Below are 23,876 nucleotides of genomic sequence, written 5' to 3'. Positions count from 1 at the left end.
CATGACTTGGAACCCTCCATGTAGGCTAGACAGACTGACTGACAAGCCCTAGAGATATGACTATCTCCAGCATCCCAGTTCAAATTGTAACTGAATTCCCCCTTTTCGTGAAAGACAGACTTTCCTTCAGAGTAAAGCCCCGCCCATCTGCCATGTCTATCTCCTATCTGTGTGCTCTGTATGTTCTCACTTTCTGCAGATGTATTTCAATGCCCAAGGCTCTGATACGCTTGCATTTAAATTGACAGCTGCATATTCTTGTCTTAACCAAAGGCTTGTGCTGCCTTTCGGCCACCATCAATTTGAGTAGAGATGTTCTACTGAGTTCCAGTTTAGGTCGGCTCCCCTGGGCTGTATGTGTAGTTCTGTGGTTCTCTGGGGGACCTGCACTTAGTGTGGAGGAGGAGGCATGGTTTTGAGTATGGAGCTGTAGCATTTTCTCCTCTTTTTGGTGGAGCTAGCTCGTTGCTTATGCTCTGTGGGCTAGCTCTTTGGGGTACACTTATAAGAACACCAATTTCATTCATGCTCTGGGAACACGGCAACCTAACCACCTCTCAAAGATACTGCTTTCTAATAGCCTCAGGCTGGCACTTAACATGTGAATTTGGGGAACACAAACTCTTAGACTGAGCCAACTGAATTTGAGAAAAGTATTTTTCACCTGGGACTCTGAGATTCAGGGATACAACAGCCTGCCTTTAAGCACTCCCCTTTCTGAGGAATTCATCCTAGATTAATTACCGTAAGTTAGTATCTGCTGAAGATCAGGGACACAGTAATTAACTCACTCCCTACTTTCTTTTCTCTGTAGATTGCTTTCCTTAGTGGGAAAAAAATTTTAGTTTTAGCATCGCTGTTCCAAAACTGGTCTAAAATGCACGGATGTTCTGTGACATGATTATATGTCGCCTAAAGATGGCTTATTCGTGTTTGAATTGCCCAATTCTGGCAAGTCTGTGTAAAAGGTTTTCCATTTTCTGAGCACAGGGTTTTTTGAGTGTTTTCAAATGTTCATAAAGCTTTTATGTGCATCAGTACATTTCTGTTCTTGGAACATATTCGACCTTAATCTTCTACATTATCTTACTTTTCAAATTTAGTATCTATTATCTTGTAAAGATTCAGAGGGAAAAGATAAGAAACTCATTTACTCCAGCTCTGACTCTTAATTTCAGATGGATAGATTTTTTGACATTAATAGGCCTTCCTTGATGTCTCAACCAAATGCTGCATTAGAGTCCAATAAACCCGATGACTTTGATACAAAGACTAAATAAATCCCCGGAGCCTGCAACTCTCGATCACTATCAGGACAGAATTGGGAGAATTCCTTTGGTGAGATGCAATATCTTCCGAGGCCATGCTGATAATGAAATGAATTTGGATTCCGCAAGAGGATTTCACAAAACGATTTTAGACTGACCGATAAACAGCTCAAGCAGTTGAGTGTGTTCCCAAACCGGGAGGAAAGAAAGAGGGGGTGGTGATGCTTTCAGACGAGTATCGACGATGATGAGAGAGGGCAGGTGGGCTAAAAGACCTGTCAGTCTGCTGAGCTCTGCCCTGGGACAAATCCGCTATTTGCCTCTTTGTTGACTGTGCTTCTTGACTGAAGGAGGGCAACATTTTGGAAAGGTGTTTTGTCACGAAAGAACAAGAGTCCTTAGGAGGTTGCGCCGTCTGTGTTGTGCTCAGCAGTTCCACAGGCTCTGGCTCGCTGTTGCCTTCCTGGTGAAGTGAATGTGTTAACTCAGGGGCCTCCCAGATACACACAAGAGACTGTGCTCAGAGTGTGTACTATGTCAAAAGGGCTTTTGACAAAAAGTAAAAAGATTACACACACGTGCCTTCTTAGAAAGCAAGCTCTGGGAACGGTCTGTTGTGTGTATCTGGAAGGCCCTTGAGTTCCCTGGTGCAGTGCTGGGGTATACATTACCCCTCACAAAAGGCTTGGCTTGAGGGCTAAGAAGCCAGGGAGTGGCCTCATCTATGCAGAATTATTTGAGCTATTAGCTGTCCTTTGTGTAAGTATTTTAGTCTGTGTCCAAGGAGCAAACTTTATTAGAAAAAAAAAAAAAACTCTCAGTAGTCACCTAAGGCTGTCATATTTTATCTGCCACAGGCACTACACTGTCTACCACTGGAAACCACATGCATACATTTGCCAGATCAAGCAGACAGGCTGAAGTTTCTAACCGCAGATGAAGTCCAGGTGACATGCTCCCTCTGAAGTCCACACTCACTCCCTGATTCTCCCTGTGCAGACAGTTCGCCTCACAGGAGTTGAGGGTCTTTAGGAAGTATTCCTGACCACCAAGATTCAAGGAGCCAGCAGACATTACTAACTAATACTGAAGTCACTTTTGCCTGGCTGGAAAAGACTAATTCCTAATGTGACATTACTGTTAAGGTCTTGCTCTGAGATCTCCTGATCAGCAAAAGTCATTTCAATATTAGGTGTCTGCTTAGCTTCTTTTCCTTGAGGATTTTAAAGCTTCCAAAAAGATGCAAAATAAGTCTTCAAAAATAGTCTGAGAAACTGCCTATTATTTTCCTGTTAGTCGAAAATCTTTATTCAGCCCTGTACCCAAATAAAATAAAATAAACTTAAATTGTGGCCAAGCTGCTGGTTTGCCTGTTCCGGTCCTTGGGCGCCCCCTTGTGCCCTGACGGGAAATTCATTCAAGAGGAAACTGAAGGTCAGCACATTTATCTGGGACTCTGTAGCTCCCAAGAGCCTCGGTCTGCCCGCCTTGGTGTACATCGCAAGCACAAATGAATTTTTATCAAGATCATCTGTGCGAAGGACTCAGGCATGAATGCTACATTTTAAATCAGTTTTTCAGAAGACCAAGATGCAAACAATCGCAAGAGAGAACCTATCTGGAAAACAGAGAAAGGAAAACCTACACCACGGACGGCGACAGAAACAGTCCTCCAAATTTAATAGGCTTTGCAGTTGGCTTCTATTTTCAGAACTATGCCAGTGCTCAACACCAGAGATTCTGAAATCAGTTTTAACAATAGATATTCTAAGATTTCTGCTGCAGGCGATTCTGGGAAACCACAGCGAACACAGTCAAATTCCCTGAGAGGTAAAGCTTGCCAGAGGTAAAGAGAAACTTCACGTCCTCCTGAGATGCCATCCTTTAACCCGGCGAGGCTATACATCGAAATGTATCCTGGCAGAGTCGGAGGATGATTTATTTTTCTGCGGGCCATGCCTGGCTTTTAGGGTACCATCTGCTTGAGTCAAACCTAGAGGAAACTTTGAAGTAACCCAGATGGACTCTGTAGACCAAACCCAGGAGAGCTATAGTCAATATACCGAGCACCAGAACTCAAAACAGCCCAGCAGAACACCAGAGTGAAGAACCATGCTTCTCTTTCTGGAATCTTTCCACAAAGTCTCTAGCTACAGCGACCCCAGCTGAGAGGTGGCAGTGGGAGGCCCTGGAGTCCAAGAGCATCCATCCCTTCCCATTCCTGTATCCGCTGTCTATTCCTGTTTTCCCATCACATGCTTCTCACCTTAAACAGGTGACAACAATAACTAATTGGAAGAGCTATGCAACCAAGCGCTGCAACTGGTGAGAAGCAAATGCTAGTGTGCCTGGGTTTCCCAAAATAAGCCAGAATCACTGGCTTACTGATGGTTCTCTTGCTAGAACACACGGTAGCTTAAGGTAGAGAACAATGTTCTCTGATCTGTGTGTGAGAGAAACAGGGGGGCTTTAAAAATCTCTCAGGTAAAGTTACAAAACGTTAAATCTCTTTCTTTTTAAAGTATATGGATTTGAGTTGAATAGAGAGACGCTAAGCAAGCTAATATCGAAAGTTCTTTAACTCTAACAATATTGAACATGCTGAACAATACATTGAAAATACTGAGACACTTAAGTGGTCCTTGTGGGGAAAGTAAGCTATATTCAAATTAATAGTTTTTGGAACCTAGACGTTATGTTCTAGTATTTACACACATACACACACACACACACACACACAAATGGACAGGATATATCAAATACAGACCACTCAGAGCAGGTACCACAATGGCAATCAGTTGAATATTCTGCGTTATGTTCTATAGACTTGATTTACCTTGATGATTCTGCTACAATTACTCAGAAACCCGAGATTGAAAATGGATCTAAAAATCATCCTCAAGACCCCATTCTCTCAGAGAGAAAGGAATCAGGACTCAGAGAGAGGTTAGATCACTGAGCCCAGGCAGTTAATTGTTGATCTAGTTCTAGGAACCAGAGCCCGTCCTAACCAATTAAAGAAAACCGTTGAACAGTGAGAATAAATATAAGAATGCAAACAATATAAGCAACTGTTTATTGCCTAAATCGTTTTGAAGGTAAAAGGGACAAGGGGATGTCATTAAAAAGAATGGAAGGCAGAGATACTGACAAGAACCTGTTCATTTAAATCATGTCCCGACATAGCCCTTCAACAAATGTACGGGTTCTGTTGATCTCTTTCTGCTTTATTTCCATAAAGAATATGTTTTAATAGTAATATCCCAGACAGCTTTGCTTCTAAAAAGAAACTCCACATTGAATAAGCGCATAGTGAAAGTGAATACCTGGGGACCGAAATCACACCTGCGCCAGGTCTCATGGGATTGCACCTCATTTTCACAGCGGTCGATCGGCCATTAATACAAGAGGTGGTGGCTGTGGAAGACCTATTATAAAGCAGGCACTGATTAAAGATCAAATATGATACAGACGACAGGAACAAAAGCATCATGTACAAAATGGCTCTCATGCTCCGTGAACAAACAAAAAGGGAAGAATGTATTAACAGTTACTAATTTGTAACTTAATACAAACTCGGTGTATTGGCTTTCACTGACTACATGAAGTAGACAATCTTCCCAGGTAAAATGATGGCCCACCATCAAGGCATTTAGTAAGATTCCTAAAAGTCTAATCACAATTAAAAAAAAAACTTTCTGAGGAAAACAGGGCTCAGTCATATCAAAACATCAGGCTAGTGTTTAGATGTGTGAATAAGAAATAATTGCTGCCTAGGCCATAAGCCAAAATTTCCTGATGGCTAAACTTCAAAGTGTGCGTGTGCGTGTGCATGTGTGTACGTGTGTGTGTGTGTGTGTGTGTGTGTGTGTGACTCTCAAAATAATCCACGTTTCTCACTTTTTACCAAGTCATTTAATGCCCACATTTTTAAGCACAACCTGCCATATTAGACACCCTGAAGCAACATTATATTTCTTTCTTGCCATTAGGAAATTATAACCTAGAATAACAACTAAAGTCTATAGATTCAGTTGTACGAGATCTTTATTAAAAAAAATAGTCACTTACTTATAAAAGAAATGCACATCTGGAATGTGACTCGGTGGCACTGGGAACATGTCTTCCTTGATATTAACATTTTGCAAGGCAGCTTCAACCGTGACTCCTAGACAACATTGACAAACAGTGAAACAACCGGAGGATCTAGGTTTACTTAGGTCTGTGCGTCTGAGCGTAAAATAGCTTGACTTTGCCAACCCGTCCCAGAAATACTAAATTAAAGCATTCTTGGTAAGCAAAAGGAACTTTCCAACATCTCCAGAGAAGAAAGATTCTAATCCTCAGCCATGTAATCTACCGCATTTCACCACCCTGGGTGTTTTGTTGTTGATTTTCTAGACCCTGTAGGACATACACAAAGATTTAGATGGTTTCTAGGGTCCCTTCTAATTCTACTGTTTCAAAATCTGTTCCAACATCACGAACATCCACTGAGTTTTGTCAGTCAAGACAGGCTAGTCTGCTAAGATAATTTTGCTCAAATTCAACACAGACATGTTTACTTCCCAAAGCCTGGTGCTTTTATGCCTGTGCTCAGGCAACTTTAAAGCTGGGCAGTGCAGTGAAACCATAAACTCCATCCACCCACCAAAAAAAAGGAAAATAATGGAGAAGAATTTGCCCTAATGCTTTCTAGGAACAGATACCAAACTTGTTTAGTCAGAAAGCGAGGTTTTCACCTTCACATAGGTAAAACCTTGGTAGAGTTAAACTCTGGGAATGGGCTGGAGCCTGGGAGCTGACCTTGGTGCTAATGCTTGAAGTTCAGTACACTCGGAGTCCACGGCAATGTTCTCAGATCAGACCTCACATCCCAAAGTTCAGCCCCCTGCCAGCAGTTATAAGTGAATGTGATTCATAATAATCACTAGGGAGCTGGGCTCCTCGTAAAACTTTCCTATTTTATAGGCCCTCAGACAGAAGGAATACAACTCAAGGTTTTCACCCTCAGTACTGAAATCCTTCTGGTACGAGATGAGGCGATGAAACACACTGTATTGTGACTTAGATTTAGATATGTATTTTCTGTTCTTTGAATTTTTATATTTATAAAGAATTTTAATTTTTATTATATGTGGGAGGAGTGTATGCACAATAAGGTCAAAGCATCTTCTATCACTCTCTATCTTACCTTTGCTATAGAGTCTTTCACTGCACCTCATTATTAACCATTTCCGCTAAACTAGCTGATCACCAAGTCCTAGGGACTTACCTCTCTCTAGCAGTCAAAGGGTTTCAGGCATGAACCACACAGCCAGATTTTACACATCCATTAGGTGTTCACTCTAGCGCAGCACACACCTGAGTCATCTCCTGGCCCTATTTTACGTTTAAAATTATTTCTCTCTTAAACGAAACAATCTGAATAAACTAAAGAATGTGGATATACTAAATAATCTCATAAAACATAACACAGAGCACTCCATAGAGAAGTACAGAATCTTCTTATACTCTGAGATTGGCCAACAGACCTCACTCTCATGGGATTCCTTTTAACCATTTTACAAGATGACAGTTTTGGTCTGCAGGCTTTAATCTTGTGTGGTAAACACCAATATGATGAAAAGCTGTTATTACCATAAATAACAAAATGCATGCTTGTAGTAGCCAAAGGAAACTTACCTAAAAACGTGTCTGCCAGAATAATAGACTGGGATGACAGGGCTGCCCGGAAGCCCTTGCTCTCAGAAGGAATGATAGTGGACTGGCATACAAAGGCTCCAACCAAATTGGTGTAGTCGTCTGACCCCATCACCACCTCCTTCACTGTGAAGTCTGAGATGTTGTTGGTACAGAGGGCCATCTTTCTCCCCTAGGAGAGCAAAGCCACACGTGGGAGGTTTGCGGGTAGTCAGCCTATAACCTGAACCTCAATTAGCCTGTGAATCTCACCAGAGGAGTTGCTTTCTCCTCAACACTGAGGTCCTTATCGACTTGCTCTGGGTGGTGGCAGGCATCAGGCTAAAGGTGCTATCAGTGTTCAGTTAAGGATGGGAGTTGATGAGGTTATTCCAGACCTATTGGTCCTCCTACTACAAGCATCATTTGTTTGGATGAAAGTTGTGTAAACATTTCATTATCTGTGAAATGTTTATTTATTATTTATTATTTATTTTTATATTTTTATTATATATATTTATTTTATATTTATTATTATCTACGAAATGTTTACTTCATAGCTCAACAAGTCATTCCAGGGATGCAGCAAACTGCTTATAAAGATTTGGATGCTCCTTCATGAGTGGTGTGGGAGGTCTTTCTGTTTATGTGTTGCTTTCATTGGTTGAATGAAGAAACTGCCTTGGCCTTTTGATAGGGCAGAACATAGGTAGGCAGAGTAGACAGAACTGAATGCTGGGAAAAGGGGCAGAGAGTCAGATGCCATGGTTCTCCTGCCTGAGACAGACACTGGTTAGAATCTTGCCAGTAAGCCACAGTCATGTGGCTATACATATTAATGGAGATGGGTTAAACTAATATATAAGACTTAGCCAATAAGAACTTAGAGCTAATGGGTCAGGCAGTGTTTAAATGAATACAGCTCTGTGTGGTTATTTTGGGGGTAAGCTAGCTGGGCGGCTGGCACCAAAAGCAGGCCTTCTCCTCCTCCTCTCAACAATGAGTCTAAGCATGGTTAGAAAAGGCCTAAAAGCCACACTGTAACAGCATCCCAGAGCATCTTAATTATAGACTCTTGGTCACTGCAGGTGTTTTAGTAATCTCCTCTTGGACACAGTAGTATATTTGTTTACACAATAATTTGAGAGAATATGAAAGGTTAACTTTTCAATCATATCCTGGCTGGGTTTGTATAATGTTTAAATATACTTCAGGCCCCTGCAAAGAACTATAGCTTGCTCCACAACTTCTACAAAGAAATATAAAAAGAAAATTAGAAAGTTATTTTATTGACCTGAGGGTACATATACAAACACATGAAACATAAATAATCCTCTTTATTAATGTAACTAGCAATTCTAATGATGTGGGATTTCCCTCTGTATGCTGATTACCATTGATAAATGAAGGAACCACTTTGGGCCTAAAGCAGAGCTATAGGGGAACAGAGCTAGGCATGATGAACTAAACTGAATGCTGGGAGAAAGGAGGCAGAGTCAGTGAGAAGCCATGGGACACTGTTGGAGACAGACCAGACAAGCTGAAACTTTGCTGGTAGGCCACAACCTTGTGCTGATACACATATTAATAAAAATGGGTTAAATTAAGATGTAAGAGTTACCAATAAGAAGCTAGAGCTAATGGGCTAAGCAGTGGTTTAAGTAATATAATTTCTGTATGATTATTTCAGGGCTAAGCAGCCAGGAACCAACAAGCAGCCTCCCTCCAACATTCTAACATATAAATTTTCTCCCTCCACAAGTCTTTCTCATCATCAAACAGGAAAAATATATTTTTACTAAATTGTTGTAACCTAGAAAAATAGCTGAGAGAAAGGACTCAGGAAAAAGGGAGGAAATGGCAGAGCCTATAAGAAAACAAGGGAGAATAAGAACAACAACAAAGCTGGGTCTGACTCATTCTCATGAGTTTGAGGCTAGCCTGGACTATAAAATGAGTTCTAGGCCAGCCTGGGCTACATAGCAAACTCACTCAAAAGAAAACAAAGTGAGAATGAGAGAAGATGCTTTTTTAAAAAGGTAGAGGTAGTAATATAAAAATAGGTTTGAGAAATACAACAGATAATGGAACCAATCTTGTAACATGAGGGCTGGCTTGTGGGGTATCTGTCCCGCCCAGTACCCCACAGCTGGCAAGCCCCAAAGAAAATCACACACAGGACTCCATAAAATTATAAACTGATTGGCCCATTAGCTCAGTCTTCTTATTAACTAATTCTTACATCTTACGGTAACCCATAATTCTTGTCTGTGTTAGCCATGTGGCTCAGTACCATTTCCAGCTGTCAACTCACATGTTGCTTCTTCGGTGGTCTGGGCAGGAGTAGAGGAACGGGCTTCCACCTTCCTAGCCTTCTCCTGTTCTCTTTGCCCTGCCTCTACTTCCTGTCTGGTTGACCCACCCATACTTCCTGCCTGGCCAATCAGTGTTTTATTAAAATACATGATTGACAGAATACAGATAATCCTCCCGCTTTTTTAAAGAGAGAGAGACCATGCCCCAATGGGCTGGTATCTCAGCAGCTATTGGTTGAAGGAGCGGAAGGAGCTCCCACAGCACAATCTCATTCACTGCTTCATACAAAGATATTTAGTATGCATTCCTTTATTAAGTGAACGAATGCCCAACCAACCTAGTGAGTGCTGAATTACCACCTATAAAGTCGGGTCATGACAAGTGCATTGTCTTAGGGTCCTACTGCTGTGGCAAAACACCAAGGCCAAAAGCAAATTGGGGAGGAGTTTATTTCATTTTAAAGGTTGTTGTGCATCATCCAGTGAAGTCAGGGCAGGAGCTCAAGTCGATCAGTTACCTAGAAAGCAGGAGCTGAAGCAGAGGCCACAGAAAAGAGCTGCTCACTGGTTTGCTCACCATGGTTTGCGCAGTCTGTTTCCCTATACAACCAACACTTTCCACTCTGGGCTGAGCCCTCCGCAACCAATCATTAGTCAAGAAAATGCCTGATAGACTTGCCAATAGACCAATCTTCTAGAGGCATTTTTTTCAGTTGAGAGTCCCTGTTCTCAAATGACTCAAGCTTTTGCAGAGCTGACCAAAAGCTAGCCCGCACATTCAAAAAACATATGCATATATATATATATATATATATATATTAAAGACTTGTATGGTAACCAGATCTTTTCATTTCATTTGAACAAATTTGTCACAGCATCTCATAATGATTATGACTGTATATACAGTCGTCAACATAAAAATGAGAGAAATGTTGTTTTACATATTCCATATTTGCCTTTGTTAATGGTGTATGCACTGTGTATTCTCCCTTCCCCACACTACAATCTCACATAGCTGTGAAAATGTAGCACATGCATTGACATAAACCCCCTAAACAGTAACAGAGTCCTAATTCTTCCATCCCACCAAATAAATCCTGTATTCATCAGGAGAGGATACTCATCAGTGAACATTTGACCCTGTATATCTCCTTTTGAATATGGACAAAAATTCTCTTAGTAGTTTTCCCCCCCTTTTTCAAAACATAACCAGAATTTATGTTATACGTCAACACAGTCAGAATAAGAAATGCTGAGAATTAGCAAAACACAAATTTGGGGAAGTGTTATGTTATATAAGAGACTGGTACATGAACTGGTTGCATGAGTATGTGTGTAGGGGGAGATGATCTGTCTTGAATGTGAGCAGATGTCATTCAACTGACTGGGCCCAGAGAGAACAAAAAGGACGAGGCAAGAATTCCTTCTTCCCGAGCTGCTACGCTCTCATTCTGCTGGAATCAGAACTTCAGGTTCTCTGGCCGTGGGACCCAGGACTCAGAGCAACAGTTCTCAGTTTTCAGCTGCCTCTTATTCTGAAGCTTTTAGACCTGGGCTTTTAGCCATACTAGTATACTAGTAGTATCCCAGCAAGGGGTCTCATTTCCAGATGGTCTATCATAGGACTTTTCAGCCCGTACAATTATATGCACCAATTCTGCACAATCCCCTGTGTGTGTGTGTGTGTGTGTGTGTGTGTGTGTGTGTGTGTGTGGTGTGTGCGTGTGCATGTGCGTGTGTGTGTGTGTGTGTGTGTTATTTCTCTATCTCTGGGTAATCCTAATACAATAAGCTTTCTCAACCATAAAACCCTACCTATATTTTTAAAAAATGAGATTAACACACTTAACCACTTTTACCCCTTCCCACTTTCAGGAAGAGAGGAGAGGAAGGGACTCAATGTATTTAAGCTACACTTATAAGGCTTGGAGTTCCACTGATTGAATCAGTCTAAGAACCAATGAGACTGTCTCAGTAGAAAAGGCTGCCAATATGATCGGAAATAACAGGAATTCAAAGAAGTCTCTATACCTGGCATTAGTTGTTGATTGTCATGGAGATTTGATTGGTCATTTTACTCAGAACATTATCTTAACACCGGAGTACAGCTCCATCCTCCCCGAACACCCAGAACTCACCTCATGCCCACATAAACTGATATTGAAGAAATGAAAGTATTTTGTTCCCTTGGAGGTAAAGCTGGGCCCATTCATTAGTGAACCCACACTGCTGAGGTTGCGGAAGTCATAGTGCAAACTCCGGTTTTCCTTCTCATAGTAGAAAAAGCAGTCACTGTAGCAAGTGGAGTGATCCTTAAAGACGAAAAACAAGTATATATTCAGTGCTCACCTAATTTAAGAGAAAATAGGAAAGAAAATTAAAAAGCACTTTTCCGGAGTAAATAGCAATTCCACATACTGCCCACCTTACTGTCAGAGAACCACCCACAGGAAGTTTGTTATGGAATACTATTTTGACTAGGCAAAGATGTGCTGCAAAATATTACTTCAACTGTGAAAGGTGTGTTACATTGTTTATGCTGCACCTGTTCAACAATGTACAGATGTGTGTTTAATTATGTAAATACGTGTTGCATTTGTTTTACCTTGCCAGCCTAAAGCACCTGATTGGACTAATAAAAAGCCAAATGGCCAATAGCTAGGCAGAAAAAGGATGGGGAGGGCTGGCAGACAGAGAGAATAATTAGAAGGAGAAATCTAGGCTGGAGAAGAAGAGAAGGGAAGAAGAAAGAAGAAAGAAGGGAGGAAGAGAGGGACATGCCTGGGACAGAAGACACACAGTCACCAGCCAGCCGTGGAGACAGCAGGAACGTAAGATACACAGAAAGAATGAAAGGTAAAAATTCCCAAGACAAACATAAAGAGAAACAGAATAAAATAAAAGCTAAGCCAAGACTGAGCATTCAAATCTAATAATAAGTCTCTGGGTTGTGATTTGGGAGCTGGTTGGTGGCCCAAAGAAAAAGCCTGGTACAGAAGTCTTTAGGTTTTCTGCCAAGAATAGCTTTGGGAATGACTGCAAAGCAGACTTACCTGGGTGCTTTTACTCCCAGGCCCACAGGGAATGCAAGCCTCCTGGCCATAGACCTGATGGATGGACAAGTAGGTGTCAGCTGGGCATTCCTTGCACTGATTCGTTTCCTTCTCGATGTAGTGGCCTGGGGGGCAGGGCACACACGATGAGCCGGACTGCTCAGAACCCAGGGCACACGCACGGCATGATGAGGCCACGCCATCGACAGCATTAGTGGCTGTGATAGAATAAATCTTCACCACATCATTGATGAAACGTCTGTTCTAGAAAGAGAGCAGAAAGAATGACATCTGCCTTGGAGCGCAACTGTACAACAAAGCTACGTTTATGTCGGCATTACCGAAATAACCAGAATGTTCCAAACTCCTATTTTGTCCTTCTAAATAAAAAAGCCCTTAAATCTTGACCTCAGGAGCTGCTTTGTACAACCACAGAATTCCAGATACATTGCTGTGATCGACATCGCAATATGTCACAGTTAGAACGGTTACAGAAGAGTATCACAGGGCTTTATATCTCACCTTAGCTCACTCATCCACGACTCTCAGTGATGTGGTGGGCGCTGGAAATCTGGCAGGGTGGTGGGAATCCTGGAAGGTAAGGACCTCTTTTCCTCACTCAACCACTGTGATACCAATGGGCTCATATCACTTCCTTGAGCCTTCCTTTCCCTCTCCAGCCCTTCCCCTCAGCAATGCATTCTAATCTCTAAACAAAGAGCCTGAATCCTGCTGCATTTTTCCTCTGATGGTACAGGATTATTTAAGGTCTGGTTTTTTTGTCACTCTAACCTTCAACATCACACCTGACTGCTTAGTGCTTTGCTTCTGAACCAAGATGAAAAGACAAAGAGGAAGGGGTAGAGTTCCACTGCTGTCCATCCTCCTAAGATTGAACACTGACTAACAGAGCCTAGAGACCAGCTAAAGCCATGGAAAATCTGGAGACTGGGTTCCCACTGAAAACAAACAGAAAAGAGAAAACGCACTCACATGCCACCACAGCAACGAAGCGCCTCTGAACAAAGACTCACCGTGTTTTCATTTTGATAAAGTCATATCTGTGCAGATACACAACAAATAATAGACCCCGGACTAGGGAGGTGACCCAGTGGCAAAGTGTTTGCTGCACAATCACCAGGACCCAGTATTCACACAAAAATGAGGCATGGCACTTTAGGCATCTCACCCCAGTGGTGGGGGGCTGAGGTAGGACAGAGACAGACATTCTGGCCCTGCTAGTCTAGCCAAAATAGCTGGCTCTAGGTTCTGTGAGAGACCCTGTCTCAAAAAAAAATTGCTGAGAACAGTGAAATGACTTTCAGTGTTGACTTCTGATCTACATTCAGAGAAAAATAAAAAACCAAACAACACAAGCAAAGATAGAATAGACATAAACACACTCACACACACTCATACACACATGCATATATATATATATATATATATATATATATATATATATATATATTACACACTGATACACATACTCCAAAAATAAACAAATAAATGAATAACAGGCCAGCTAGTATTGAAATATGCAACAGAATGTTCAGAGAGAGGATTAGAGCTATACTAGCAATGAAAATAAAAAAAAAAAAACAATGATTGTCTCCGTTCTACCATTCTGTATACACAAAAATAAATACATTCTCTCTAAAAGAAGATGTCACCATAACGAGAAACATAAACTCACACTAGTTCATGACACTTAACCAAATGTCAGCTAATTGGATACAGAAGTATAAAGTTGTGAACTTTCTTGGTCTCAAAGAGATTTTTTTTTAAAGTTCTAAGTAAAAACAATATTGAATTTTCTCTTAAGCGTCAACAACGGTGTTTGCTCATAGCTCAGAATAAATCATAGCTTTGTTGTCATTCCACCCAATTCATGCATTTTTACTCTCAAAAAAATTAAGAATTGTCATCTTATACCAATTCACACCAAGATGACAGACTCAAAGAAGTGCTCTCTCCAAATTGAGTGAGAGCTTTGTATATATTTCACAACTGGGCATCATCTTTGTGTTTCAAAACGAATAAAAATTATGGGATCATATTGCTCTGTAATGTGGGTGTAATGCTATGTGCATCTCATAGAGCACCTCTGAAGTTCTCTGTTCTGTGTATACAACCCATGGTATCCTATACAGGTAACAATGCTCTATACATGGATACATGTTTTCATTCTTTGATGTCCTATGTCCTTACATAGAGTTCATAATGCCCTGTGTGAGGCTCATGGTTCAAGTTTACCACTCACAGTGCACTTACAAAGGGCTCGTGTCATACTTTTTAAACGGTTTATAGTCTCCTGTACACAGGTCAGAATGTATTTGCATAGAGAATGCAGCTCAGCTACACACACCTGTCATGATCTCAGTGGAGCTCATACTGACCTATGTAGACTACACGTGAGCTTTCTTAGCTTATAATGCCATGGATGAAACGTATGATGTCTCCATTTACAACCCTTAGCGTCCCCAGCAGAGATGGATATGCCCCTAATGGAGATCACACTCAGAAGAGGGCTGAAGAGAGATACAAGGCTGGAACTTACGTCTTGACCTTGGTTAGTTCTCTGGAACGCCCAGGTGAATGTAAATGTTGCGTTCTTGAAGATGACGTGGGTATACGCTTGCTTTTCTTTGGTTCCTCCCCATGATTCCACCACATTGGTGCTTTTTCTATTTATATCCTAAAACAGCAGAGAAATATTCACAAATAAAGCACAAACTAAGCAGTTCTTTATTCTAAACCCACTGCAAACCATTTCGAGGTTTGATTTTTCCATCTGAATCTGTCTTTACTGCATGTATATCGATCTTTTTCTGAACACACGAGTCTTTAATCTGCTAAGTGGCGTGATTAGGATTAAAGCTGGGGTTTTGCTGGCTGGCTTCTCTCCATTCACTAGCATTTTGAGAGTGTAACTTCATGGCAGAGGTACTGGTGGCAGCCAGATTTATTGCCACACCTCTCTGTGGAATTTCTAGGTCCATTCCACCACTAAGAAGCCTTCCTATAAATAATATAACTTTATATTATATTATATATGCTATATAATATAATATGTTATTATATTATAAAGTGTTATTTGATATATTATTTGTGATTTGATTTGATAACTCAAAACTCCTATGAGAAAACCAATTACATGAAGACTAAAGGAAGTTTTCAAACTCTGATATTAGCTACATATCTGCAATGATTTGTAACATGTAAGCTTGGCAAGTTGGTACCCTTGGGAGGATGGGACATCAGGGTCACAAGGGGTAAATACTGAGAGCCCGTACCATGAGGAATGAACACTTGACAAGCCTTATTGTACAATTCTTAGTAATTTCTTTAGCTACTTAAAAATATTTTTGAAAGTTCTAAGAAAGACAAGGGAAATTGGTTCTTATCCCAACTTAAATAAATAAATTCAAAGCTGAAAGAGAACAAGAAACCTTGAAATCTGGCTTCAATCACTTACCACCATGAAGTACAGAACACAGTCCGCCGAGCAGAGGGTCTCAAAGACAAACGTTACTCTTCCTAGCTCAGAACCTGTGGCTCCAGTCATAGATGTTGGTGGTCTACACGGCAGAACAAAATTGCAATATCAATAATGTATGCTGAATGCAGTTTGAAATAAAATTAAATCATGTGCTCTCACTAAACTAAAAATCTAGCTGCTCCATTAATTAATCTTGGGCTTCTTGGGGAAACATAGATCCTTCCTTTCTCAATCTGTGAGTCCACACCCTTGCTCTAGGCCATGATGATATGCTTCACTTTCCTGCTTCTAAAGGAAGGAAGAGACTCACACTGGGAGATCTCAACATACAGGACTAAAACAAAGACATAAATTAATGTATCAATGCTAACTTACAGATAGAGTTGAGAAAAAATTAAACAACAAAATACACACTCTGTGACTAAATGACTTAAACTAAGTCTCTCCATTAAGGATCAACAAGCCATGGATACTACAGGTTTGTTGTAATGCTGTTAAAAACAATTCTGCTTTATCTAAGGAACATACCTGACTAACATTTATAGGTTCTTGGTGGCCAGTTATATAGATTCCTAAATAGCATACATCATTCTCTCACATACTATTGTCTCATTGATAATACAAGCACACTCCATAGGGTCTTCCTACTCCCGTATTCCTATGGAGGAAGTGAAGGTTCCTAAAGAAAGCACCAGTTTCTCTTACTTAAATCCTGGGATGTGCAAGGTTAAGATGAGGTAGTCATTGTCAGAGCCCCCAGCTCCGCTCTGGATGTGATCTCCAGCCACCTCCCAACCTGAGAAGGATACAAGACATTTTAGTAGTAAAATTTCATTAGTAACAAAAATGTTAAAATAAGGTAATCATAAAAGGCAAATACTTATTGATGCTAAAGTTAAAAATATTCCAGAAAATCCCATATTTTGAAATATCAATTGTAGACTAGATGCAAAAGTTTAATTCTAGATGCTGATGAAGACATTCTGACTGGACCACTCTACATACATGTTATTCAATGTGAGACAGGGTGACAGTTTTCTCAATGAAGGATAACTTTTGAAACCAAAACAGGTGGCCTTTATCCATGCTAACCTACTAAGATGGTCACTTAGTGTGGGAATGGACACACTACCACTCTGCTGACAGCCAAAAGAGAAACAAAACTTTAAGTACTGAAAATGTAGGGTCAGAGGTTCTTTTCAGCTTACTGTATTTTTGTTTCACAATCTAACTTTTACTAAATGTCAATAGGTATGGTATACATGGACTAGTAGATAGACCTCCCTCCCTGAGAAGTAGAAAATGTGAGGTATACACATGCTAACAAATGCCAACACTGTCAGGTCTGTGTACAAGAAGTCACATGAGGCATGTCATCTTCACAGGAACAATCAACATACCATAAGCCAAGACAACCACTTTAGAGTGTGCAAAGGTGATAAATCCACACACAGCAACAAGCAAGCTTATTGTTTAAGGGCAATACCTTACTTAGCATTGCTATAACTCCAAATGTCATCTGCTACTTCAAGAGATGTAATACAGGCATTTCTATCAGCACTAGCATGGCAACTTGACAATTTTCAAATACAATAATTTATAAAACATAATAAAAATAATGGATACTCATCTATTAGAAAAATGTTGACAATTCTGCTGCCTAAATGTTTCTATGACTGAAAACACAAAAAAAATCAGTTCAACTTTTAATTCTAAGAGTTGAGTAACCATGAACCCCTGTAGCCCAGTGAGATGAGCACATGGGTGACAGGAGAAGAATTTAGGTTTAGATAATAACCCTGTGGCAATGGTAAGGAGGATCAAGATACCCCATGCAGAACAAGTGAATGTCAAGAAAGACTGTGATTATATTTCTAAGAATACGTCTTTGAATATATGGACACCACAAAAAAAGGATAGAACGCAAAAGAAGACCAAGGAAGAGGCAGTAGCAAGTAGATTGCGTGTAGTTACTATGCTTCAAGTAGAAACATATGCCTCGCATATTTCAATATTGCCCAGTGAAGAGTCCACCAATTTTCCTCATTTTTCTCTGTCCTGACCAAGAAATATAGATTTTCTTCTCTTACCAGTATCTTTGATTTTTTATAGTCATACATTTCTCCGTTACAAATCATTCTACATTTAATTTTATCTTACAAATCATTCTACATTTAATTTTATCTAAGTATATCCTCATTATTGAAATTTTCTTTTCTCTTACTTTTCATTCTTATAGAAAACATTAAAACTGACATCTTTGCATACAACTTCCTTCTTCATATCACATTGTCTCATTGGTGTAAATCCTCAGTAATAGCATTACTGAGTCAGAAAAAAACAAAAATTAAAAATTCTGGAAACATATTTTAAAATTTCTTTCAATATATTGTTTCAGTATAATGATGACACACATAATATCTTACTCAACTGAGCTAACTTACGTTGGTAAACATTATTCTATTGCTAGAAAGTTACATTATTTCCATTTGTCTTTTTATACATGATGCACAACGAATTCATACATGAACTACCAATTTGTCTCCAACTTTTAATTTCTCATAGTCAAAAACTCAATATGCAAAAATTTGTTCTTCATTCCTATTATGCAACTTGGTCAAATATGGACTTCAGGAATATGAAAACTTTCAAACCACACATCCAACTCAGTTCTGAACACACCTGCTTTATCTCTCCCAGCCAGGAGGGTGACTCCCTCCTCAGGCAAGCTGCCCCATGCATTCCACTTGACCCTGTTGAGTGTTGTTCATTATAAAAATGACACAGGGACTCCAGGTCACAAAGATACACAGATTTGATCTTTGTATTTTTATTTTCTTTACTGTTACAAGGCAATTTTAAAATTCAGTTTGTGAGTCAATTGGTAGTGTTGTGAGACTTGGAGCCTTCTACAGAAGACACTGATAATCTAATCTGTTCTAGTGAGTGAGCACACGTATGTACTAGCCTTCTGCGGATTCATTCCATACTCTTGTTTTCCTAATTGATCTTAAATTCATGACTCAAATTCAATCATAGGACACTTATTAGGAATATCAACCCTGATAGAGAGATAACTATTTTAATGATGTTTCTTCTCTCAGAGGATAAATTCTGAAAGGTGGTATTATTGGTCAACAAAGAACACTTTGTATTTAATGCGTGTCAGGTCTTGGACTTTCACTAACGTGTTGGCTCAAAATTATTTAAGCCTCTATTTTTTCTGTTGATCTCTATACTTCCATGGACATTTCATTTCCTCTGTTCCAAGTCTGTTCGGGGGAGCTATTGATTCAAAACATGCGATTTTCAAACTGTGTGTGTAAACTTAGGAATAATGATCAACTATAATACAAAGAAAGTAAACTGATAAAAAGATGGTGAGTTAATAAAGGAGGACCTCCATCGTTAACTCTTATTGTTTAGAATACCTGCTGCTAGTGTCATATTTTAAAAGGAATACAACCAAGCACTGTTGAAAGAACTCAGCCACATTAGCAAGTTTTCAGTAAGTAGGGTTCAGCTGCATCTTATGAACACAGTCATGGGCTTCATAGGAAACAGGAATTTAAAATCTTTAACTCTTTACCATGGCACAGCACTGAGCCAGAGTAAAGTAACCTACTACGGCTATGGAATATTCCTCACACTGTGTGAATCTATGTCACTGTGGTTGATTTAATAAAGGGGTTGGCTGGCCAATAGCTGAAATGAATACAATTAGGCAGGAGAGTCAGACTAGGAGAATGCTGGGAGGAAGACGGGCAGAGAGAAGAGTCATGAGCCAGACATGAAGAAGCAGAAGAAAAATGCCCCATGCTGATAAAGATACCACCATGTGGCAGAGCATAAATAAGGGAAATGGGCTAATTTAAGTTGTAAGTAGTATACATGAACTATCATCTGCCAAGCATTTGTACATAATATAAGCCTCAGTGCATTTATTCGGGAGCTACTGGTGGGACAGGAAAACTCTGGCTATAAATGGTGTCCAAACGTTCAGCAAGAATTTCCACATAAATTCTGAGAAAGCTTTTTAAAAGGTTTCAAACACACAGAAACAGAGGCAAACACAGCTTTCTAGTCTCACAGTCCAATGCCAGCCATAGTGCAGAGACGTGTCTCCTGACAGCTGCCTGTGAGACAGAGTCGGCTGCCAGCTGCCATGCACTAAGCCACATGGCAGGTTCTCTCAGTCTATCACAAGGATCATGGTTCAGAGATGCTTCTCCAAACCAATGCCTGTGGGCTTAAGCTCCCAGCACAAGTTTCACCAGCATGCTGCATGGTGGAGGAGTTTTGCTCATGCAGACAGTAAAGGCTAACAGATACGCAGTAAAGACAGATTCGGACAGAAAAAAAAAACTCTAAGCAGGTTACAGTGTGTTTAAAAATGTACAAAGGTTTGGGAGAGAGAAGAAAAAGAGTATATACAGTCTTAGATTAAAAAACAGTTTTAAAATAATAAAATAATGTCCTTAAAAAGGGACTAAAGTAATACAAAAAAAGCCATGTAAAGATGGAAAATACACAGAGAGTCTGGATACTGTATCTTATTGTGTTGTCTTTAAATGCCGAGGAAGGAGCAATAGCTGCTAGGACACATTGGATTATCCAAACTGCCAAATTAAACCAACCTACATACATTAAAAATGTCTTAACTTCAAAATGTAAGTGAAGAAATATCTTACTTTGGGGAAGAGGTTATGAAACTAAAAGGTTGTAGATTCATTCAAGGTTAAAAAAAAAATCAGGTTTGATCAAGAAAGACACCTTGAAATTCTGACTTACAGACATAAATAAATAAACCTAAAACAATTACAAAATACATGATATATATTTTATATGGCTCAGTCACATAAGAAAAATCATCTATGCCTGACTTGTGTCCAATGCAAGTCTATATTTGTATTAATATAGATATGTATGTTTAGAACAAGGGGAACAGACACCAATAAAAATGGATGACCCAGGTGATCCAGAATCCAGAACAACTTAAAGGCTGCTGATTGAGATAGCCTCACAGAATAGTATAGCCAAGACCTAACAATTATCCTGATTTTCTCAAGGTTTCCAAAGATGCCAGATCCCTCAGACAACAGAAAGCAGCCTCAAGGAAACAACACACACATCCCCAAAATATTAGTTATTAATGTTTATTATCATTTAAGGGGGGTTGTTTACAAGTTGCTATTGATAATGGTAAAAAAAAACTAAACAAAAGAGATTATCTCTCAGGGAGTTCATTCTGAAAAAAAGGAGGAATATAAAAATGATAGGATAAAAGAGTAGATGATCGAATATACTAAGTATTGCACTTATTGGTATAGATTTTAGTAATTGATACAAATTTAAAATTAATTTTGCTATACTCTAAGTACATTTCTAGTCTTGTTTAGGGTATTGTTTTTATGCAGCTCATTTAAAAATACAATGTGTAATTAAGAAATATAGATTAACAGTCATATATAAGAGTCAAACTTATAGTCATATTAGATGTGTTTTCCAAGTCATACACAGGTATATTTAGATAGTCTTCAAACACTTCAAAGACCTAGAGAATATGGTATTTAATATGTTTAATAACCTAAGGCTTTTCATGACAGTGAGACACATCTGCTTCTGACAGCACCAACCTACTTCAGAGAAGATGATGGCATAGAAGAAACTCTGTATGAAATTTGCTTTCTTTTCTTTTTTATTGATTTTTATTGAGCTCTACAGTTTGCTCTGCTCCCCTCTCTGCCTCTCCCTTCTCCCTCTTAACCCTCCCCCAAGGTCCCCATGCTCCCAATTTACTCAGGAGATCTTGTCTTTTTCTATTTCCCATGTGGATTAGATCTATGTAAGTCTCTCTTAGTATCCTCATTGTTGTCTAAATTCTCTGGGATTGTGGTTTGTAAGCTTTTTTCTTTGCTTTAACAGAAATTTGCTTTATTTATGCAAAAGCTAGTAATTGGGCAAAGAAACTGTCCTTGCCTCAATTGCTGGCAGCATACTGCCCAAACTGGATCAGTAGGATGCAAAACAAAGCATCTGCCAAACTTTGTCAAGTCAAGATATTACAGAAGTTCAAAACTGCCTGCTCAAAAATGTCTGTCAGACATACTATGTCTGTAGGTCATAACCGGATGCCACAACATCAAAGCAGAACCTAGGGTGACTGTCCAGGAGGCCTGATAACCCTGTCATTGGATAACAATTATGCTTCTGGGATCTTTGGTGGAGTTGAAAATTAGATAGCCATAACTACAGTTTTATTTAGTTATGACAAAAAGGCAAATTAGATGAAAACTTTAGACTCACCAAGATAATACAGATACTAGAGTATTTTCTCCAATTTTGTCAAATCTAAGCAGACTGAAAATTTTGACGGTAATTCTTGCTTGATAACTGTTTTTGTTATATATGATTTTACTGTGTTAAAGTTAAAACCTTCTTTTTTATTTTGGCAAAAAGGGGAAATATTATGAAATATTCTTTTACACTATGTGAATATATTTCACTGTGGTTGGTTTAATAAAGAAGCTGACTGACCAATAGCTGAACAGAATAAGGTTAGGCAGGAGAGCCAGAGTAGGAGAATGCTGGGAGGATGAAGGGCAGAAAGAGGAGTCTCCAGCCAGAGGCAGAGGGAGCAGGAGATGAATGTGCCACACTAATGAAGGTACCACCACATGGCAGAGTGTAAATAAGGAAAATGGGTTAATATAAGTTGTAAAGGCTAATTAGTAATAGCCAGAGCTATCGGCTAAGCATTTGTAAATAATATAAGGCTGAATGCATTTATTTTGGAGTCAGCAGCACTGACGAAAACTCCATCTACATGCTACTCCTTAAAGTGGTAAAAGATGTAATGTTGTCACCTTCCTTGTTACATCTCTTCTGGGGTTTGGGACTTTAAACATCAGCTTCAATATCTATTTCAAAAGTGACTGCATAAAATGCAAGACAAATACAGCAGCTGCCCACTGTCAACCTCCCATGCACACATCTGTCCTCAGAGGTAAGCTCTGAGACCCCACAGGGGACACCCCAAGCCCTACTATTTAACACGTTTTCTATCTCAGCACATGCACCATGCTGCTGCTGTTAACTCTTGCCATTTGAAGTGTGAGAGCAACGCTGGCATGGATGTTATTTTCCCTTCACAGTTTAATGGCTAAAAGCTTGTTTTTAAACTGTAGATTTTTATCAACATCATCAAACAACTTATGTTCTTTCTTAAGTTGAGAACTTTTGCATTTTCAGCTGGAAGGGTGGTAGGATGGATGGGAGAGAGGGAAGGAAGAAGGGCGGGCTCAGGGAGTGAGTGAGTGAGTGAGGGTGACCTTGAGGGTTCTGTTTGTCATGTTACTTGTGGTCTGAGATTATTATTAGAAGCTATTTGAACACAGATATTGTGAAGCATGAGCGGTGTCTAAACACCAAGATGCTACTAACTCACTAATGGTCAGGAAGCAGATGTAACCAAACAAAGCGATAATTCACATCCTGGACTGGAAAGATAAAAAAAAGGAAGGTGGTTTCATTAAGTACATGAACAGTTTGCCATTTGAAATTTGGGGTTTGGAATTTTCTACTTGAAATGTGCATACTGTTATTGACTATACAAAGCTGAAACTAAATAGAGACACCATGGAAAGGGAAAACAAACGGTAGGTTTTCTTACTGTAGGAAATCCATCTTCCTGATTGCTTGATTGCTATGTAAGGGCTGGGGTGGACACACAACCAAACAATGTGAGTCTGGTGTGTTTGAAAAAGAAGTATAAAATCAAGTGGTGTTTTGCTGCCACGACAGTTAAGGGAGAGTCCAAACTCACCGTTCATTCCATCACACTTGGAATTCCCAACATTGAAGCAGGAAGTTTTCATGTTGGCAGGAAGGACATTCCACCATTTGTACTCAAACCCAAGCGCTGGCTCTGTTCCTGCTGGACATGGCTTGCACTCTGCAGAAGACGGGAAAAACAGTCACAGGAGGCTGCATCTGGACAGTCTTCCCTGTGCCGAGCGCCTCCAAACCATGGTTAGCAGAGAAATGAGAGGGAAAG

At 39.8% G+C, this 23,876-nt stretch overlaps 1 protein-coding gene across 2 annotated transcripts in view; it reads right to left on the bottom strand.

Annotated features, from left to right (window-relative positions):
• Positions 1–23,876, bottom strand: part of Elapor2 (endosome-lysosome associated apoptosis and autophagy regulator family member 2) — a 164,234-nt gene that overhangs the window by 19,770 nt on the left and 120,588 nt on the right. For both annotated transcript variants that reach the window (XM_085684180.2, XM_085684181.2), the window contains exons 10-18: positions 23,646–23,774; positions 16,526–16,616; positions 15,797–15,899; positions 14,879–15,016; positions 12,319–12,582; positions 11,404–11,577; positions 6,954–7,143; positions 5,340–5,436; positions 4,595–4,696 (exon numbers count right to left, since the gene is read on the bottom strand). In XM_085684180.2, coding sequence (XP_085540306.2) covers positions 4,595–4,696; positions 5,340–5,436; positions 6,954–7,143; positions 11,404–11,577; positions 12,319–12,582; positions 14,879–15,016; positions 15,797–15,899; positions 16,526–16,616; positions 23,646–23,774 — 1,288 coding nt within the window. The remainder of the gene's footprint in view (positions 1–4,594; positions 4,697–5,339; positions 5,437–6,953; positions 7,144–11,403; positions 11,578–12,318; positions 12,583–14,878; positions 15,017–15,796; positions 15,900–16,525; positions 16,617–23,645; positions 23,775–23,876) is intronic.

The sequence above is a fragment of the Myodes glareolus genome, chromosome 27 (genome assembly GCF_982192425.1).
Source record: "Myodes glareolus chromosome 27, mMyoGla1.1, whole genome shotgun sequence".
NCBI lineage: Eukaryota > Metazoa > Chordata > Mammalia > Rodentia > Cricetidae > Myodes > Myodes glareolus.
The sequence above is the reverse complement of the archived record's forward strand: the minus strand, read 5'-3'. Positions and strand labels throughout refer to the sequence as shown.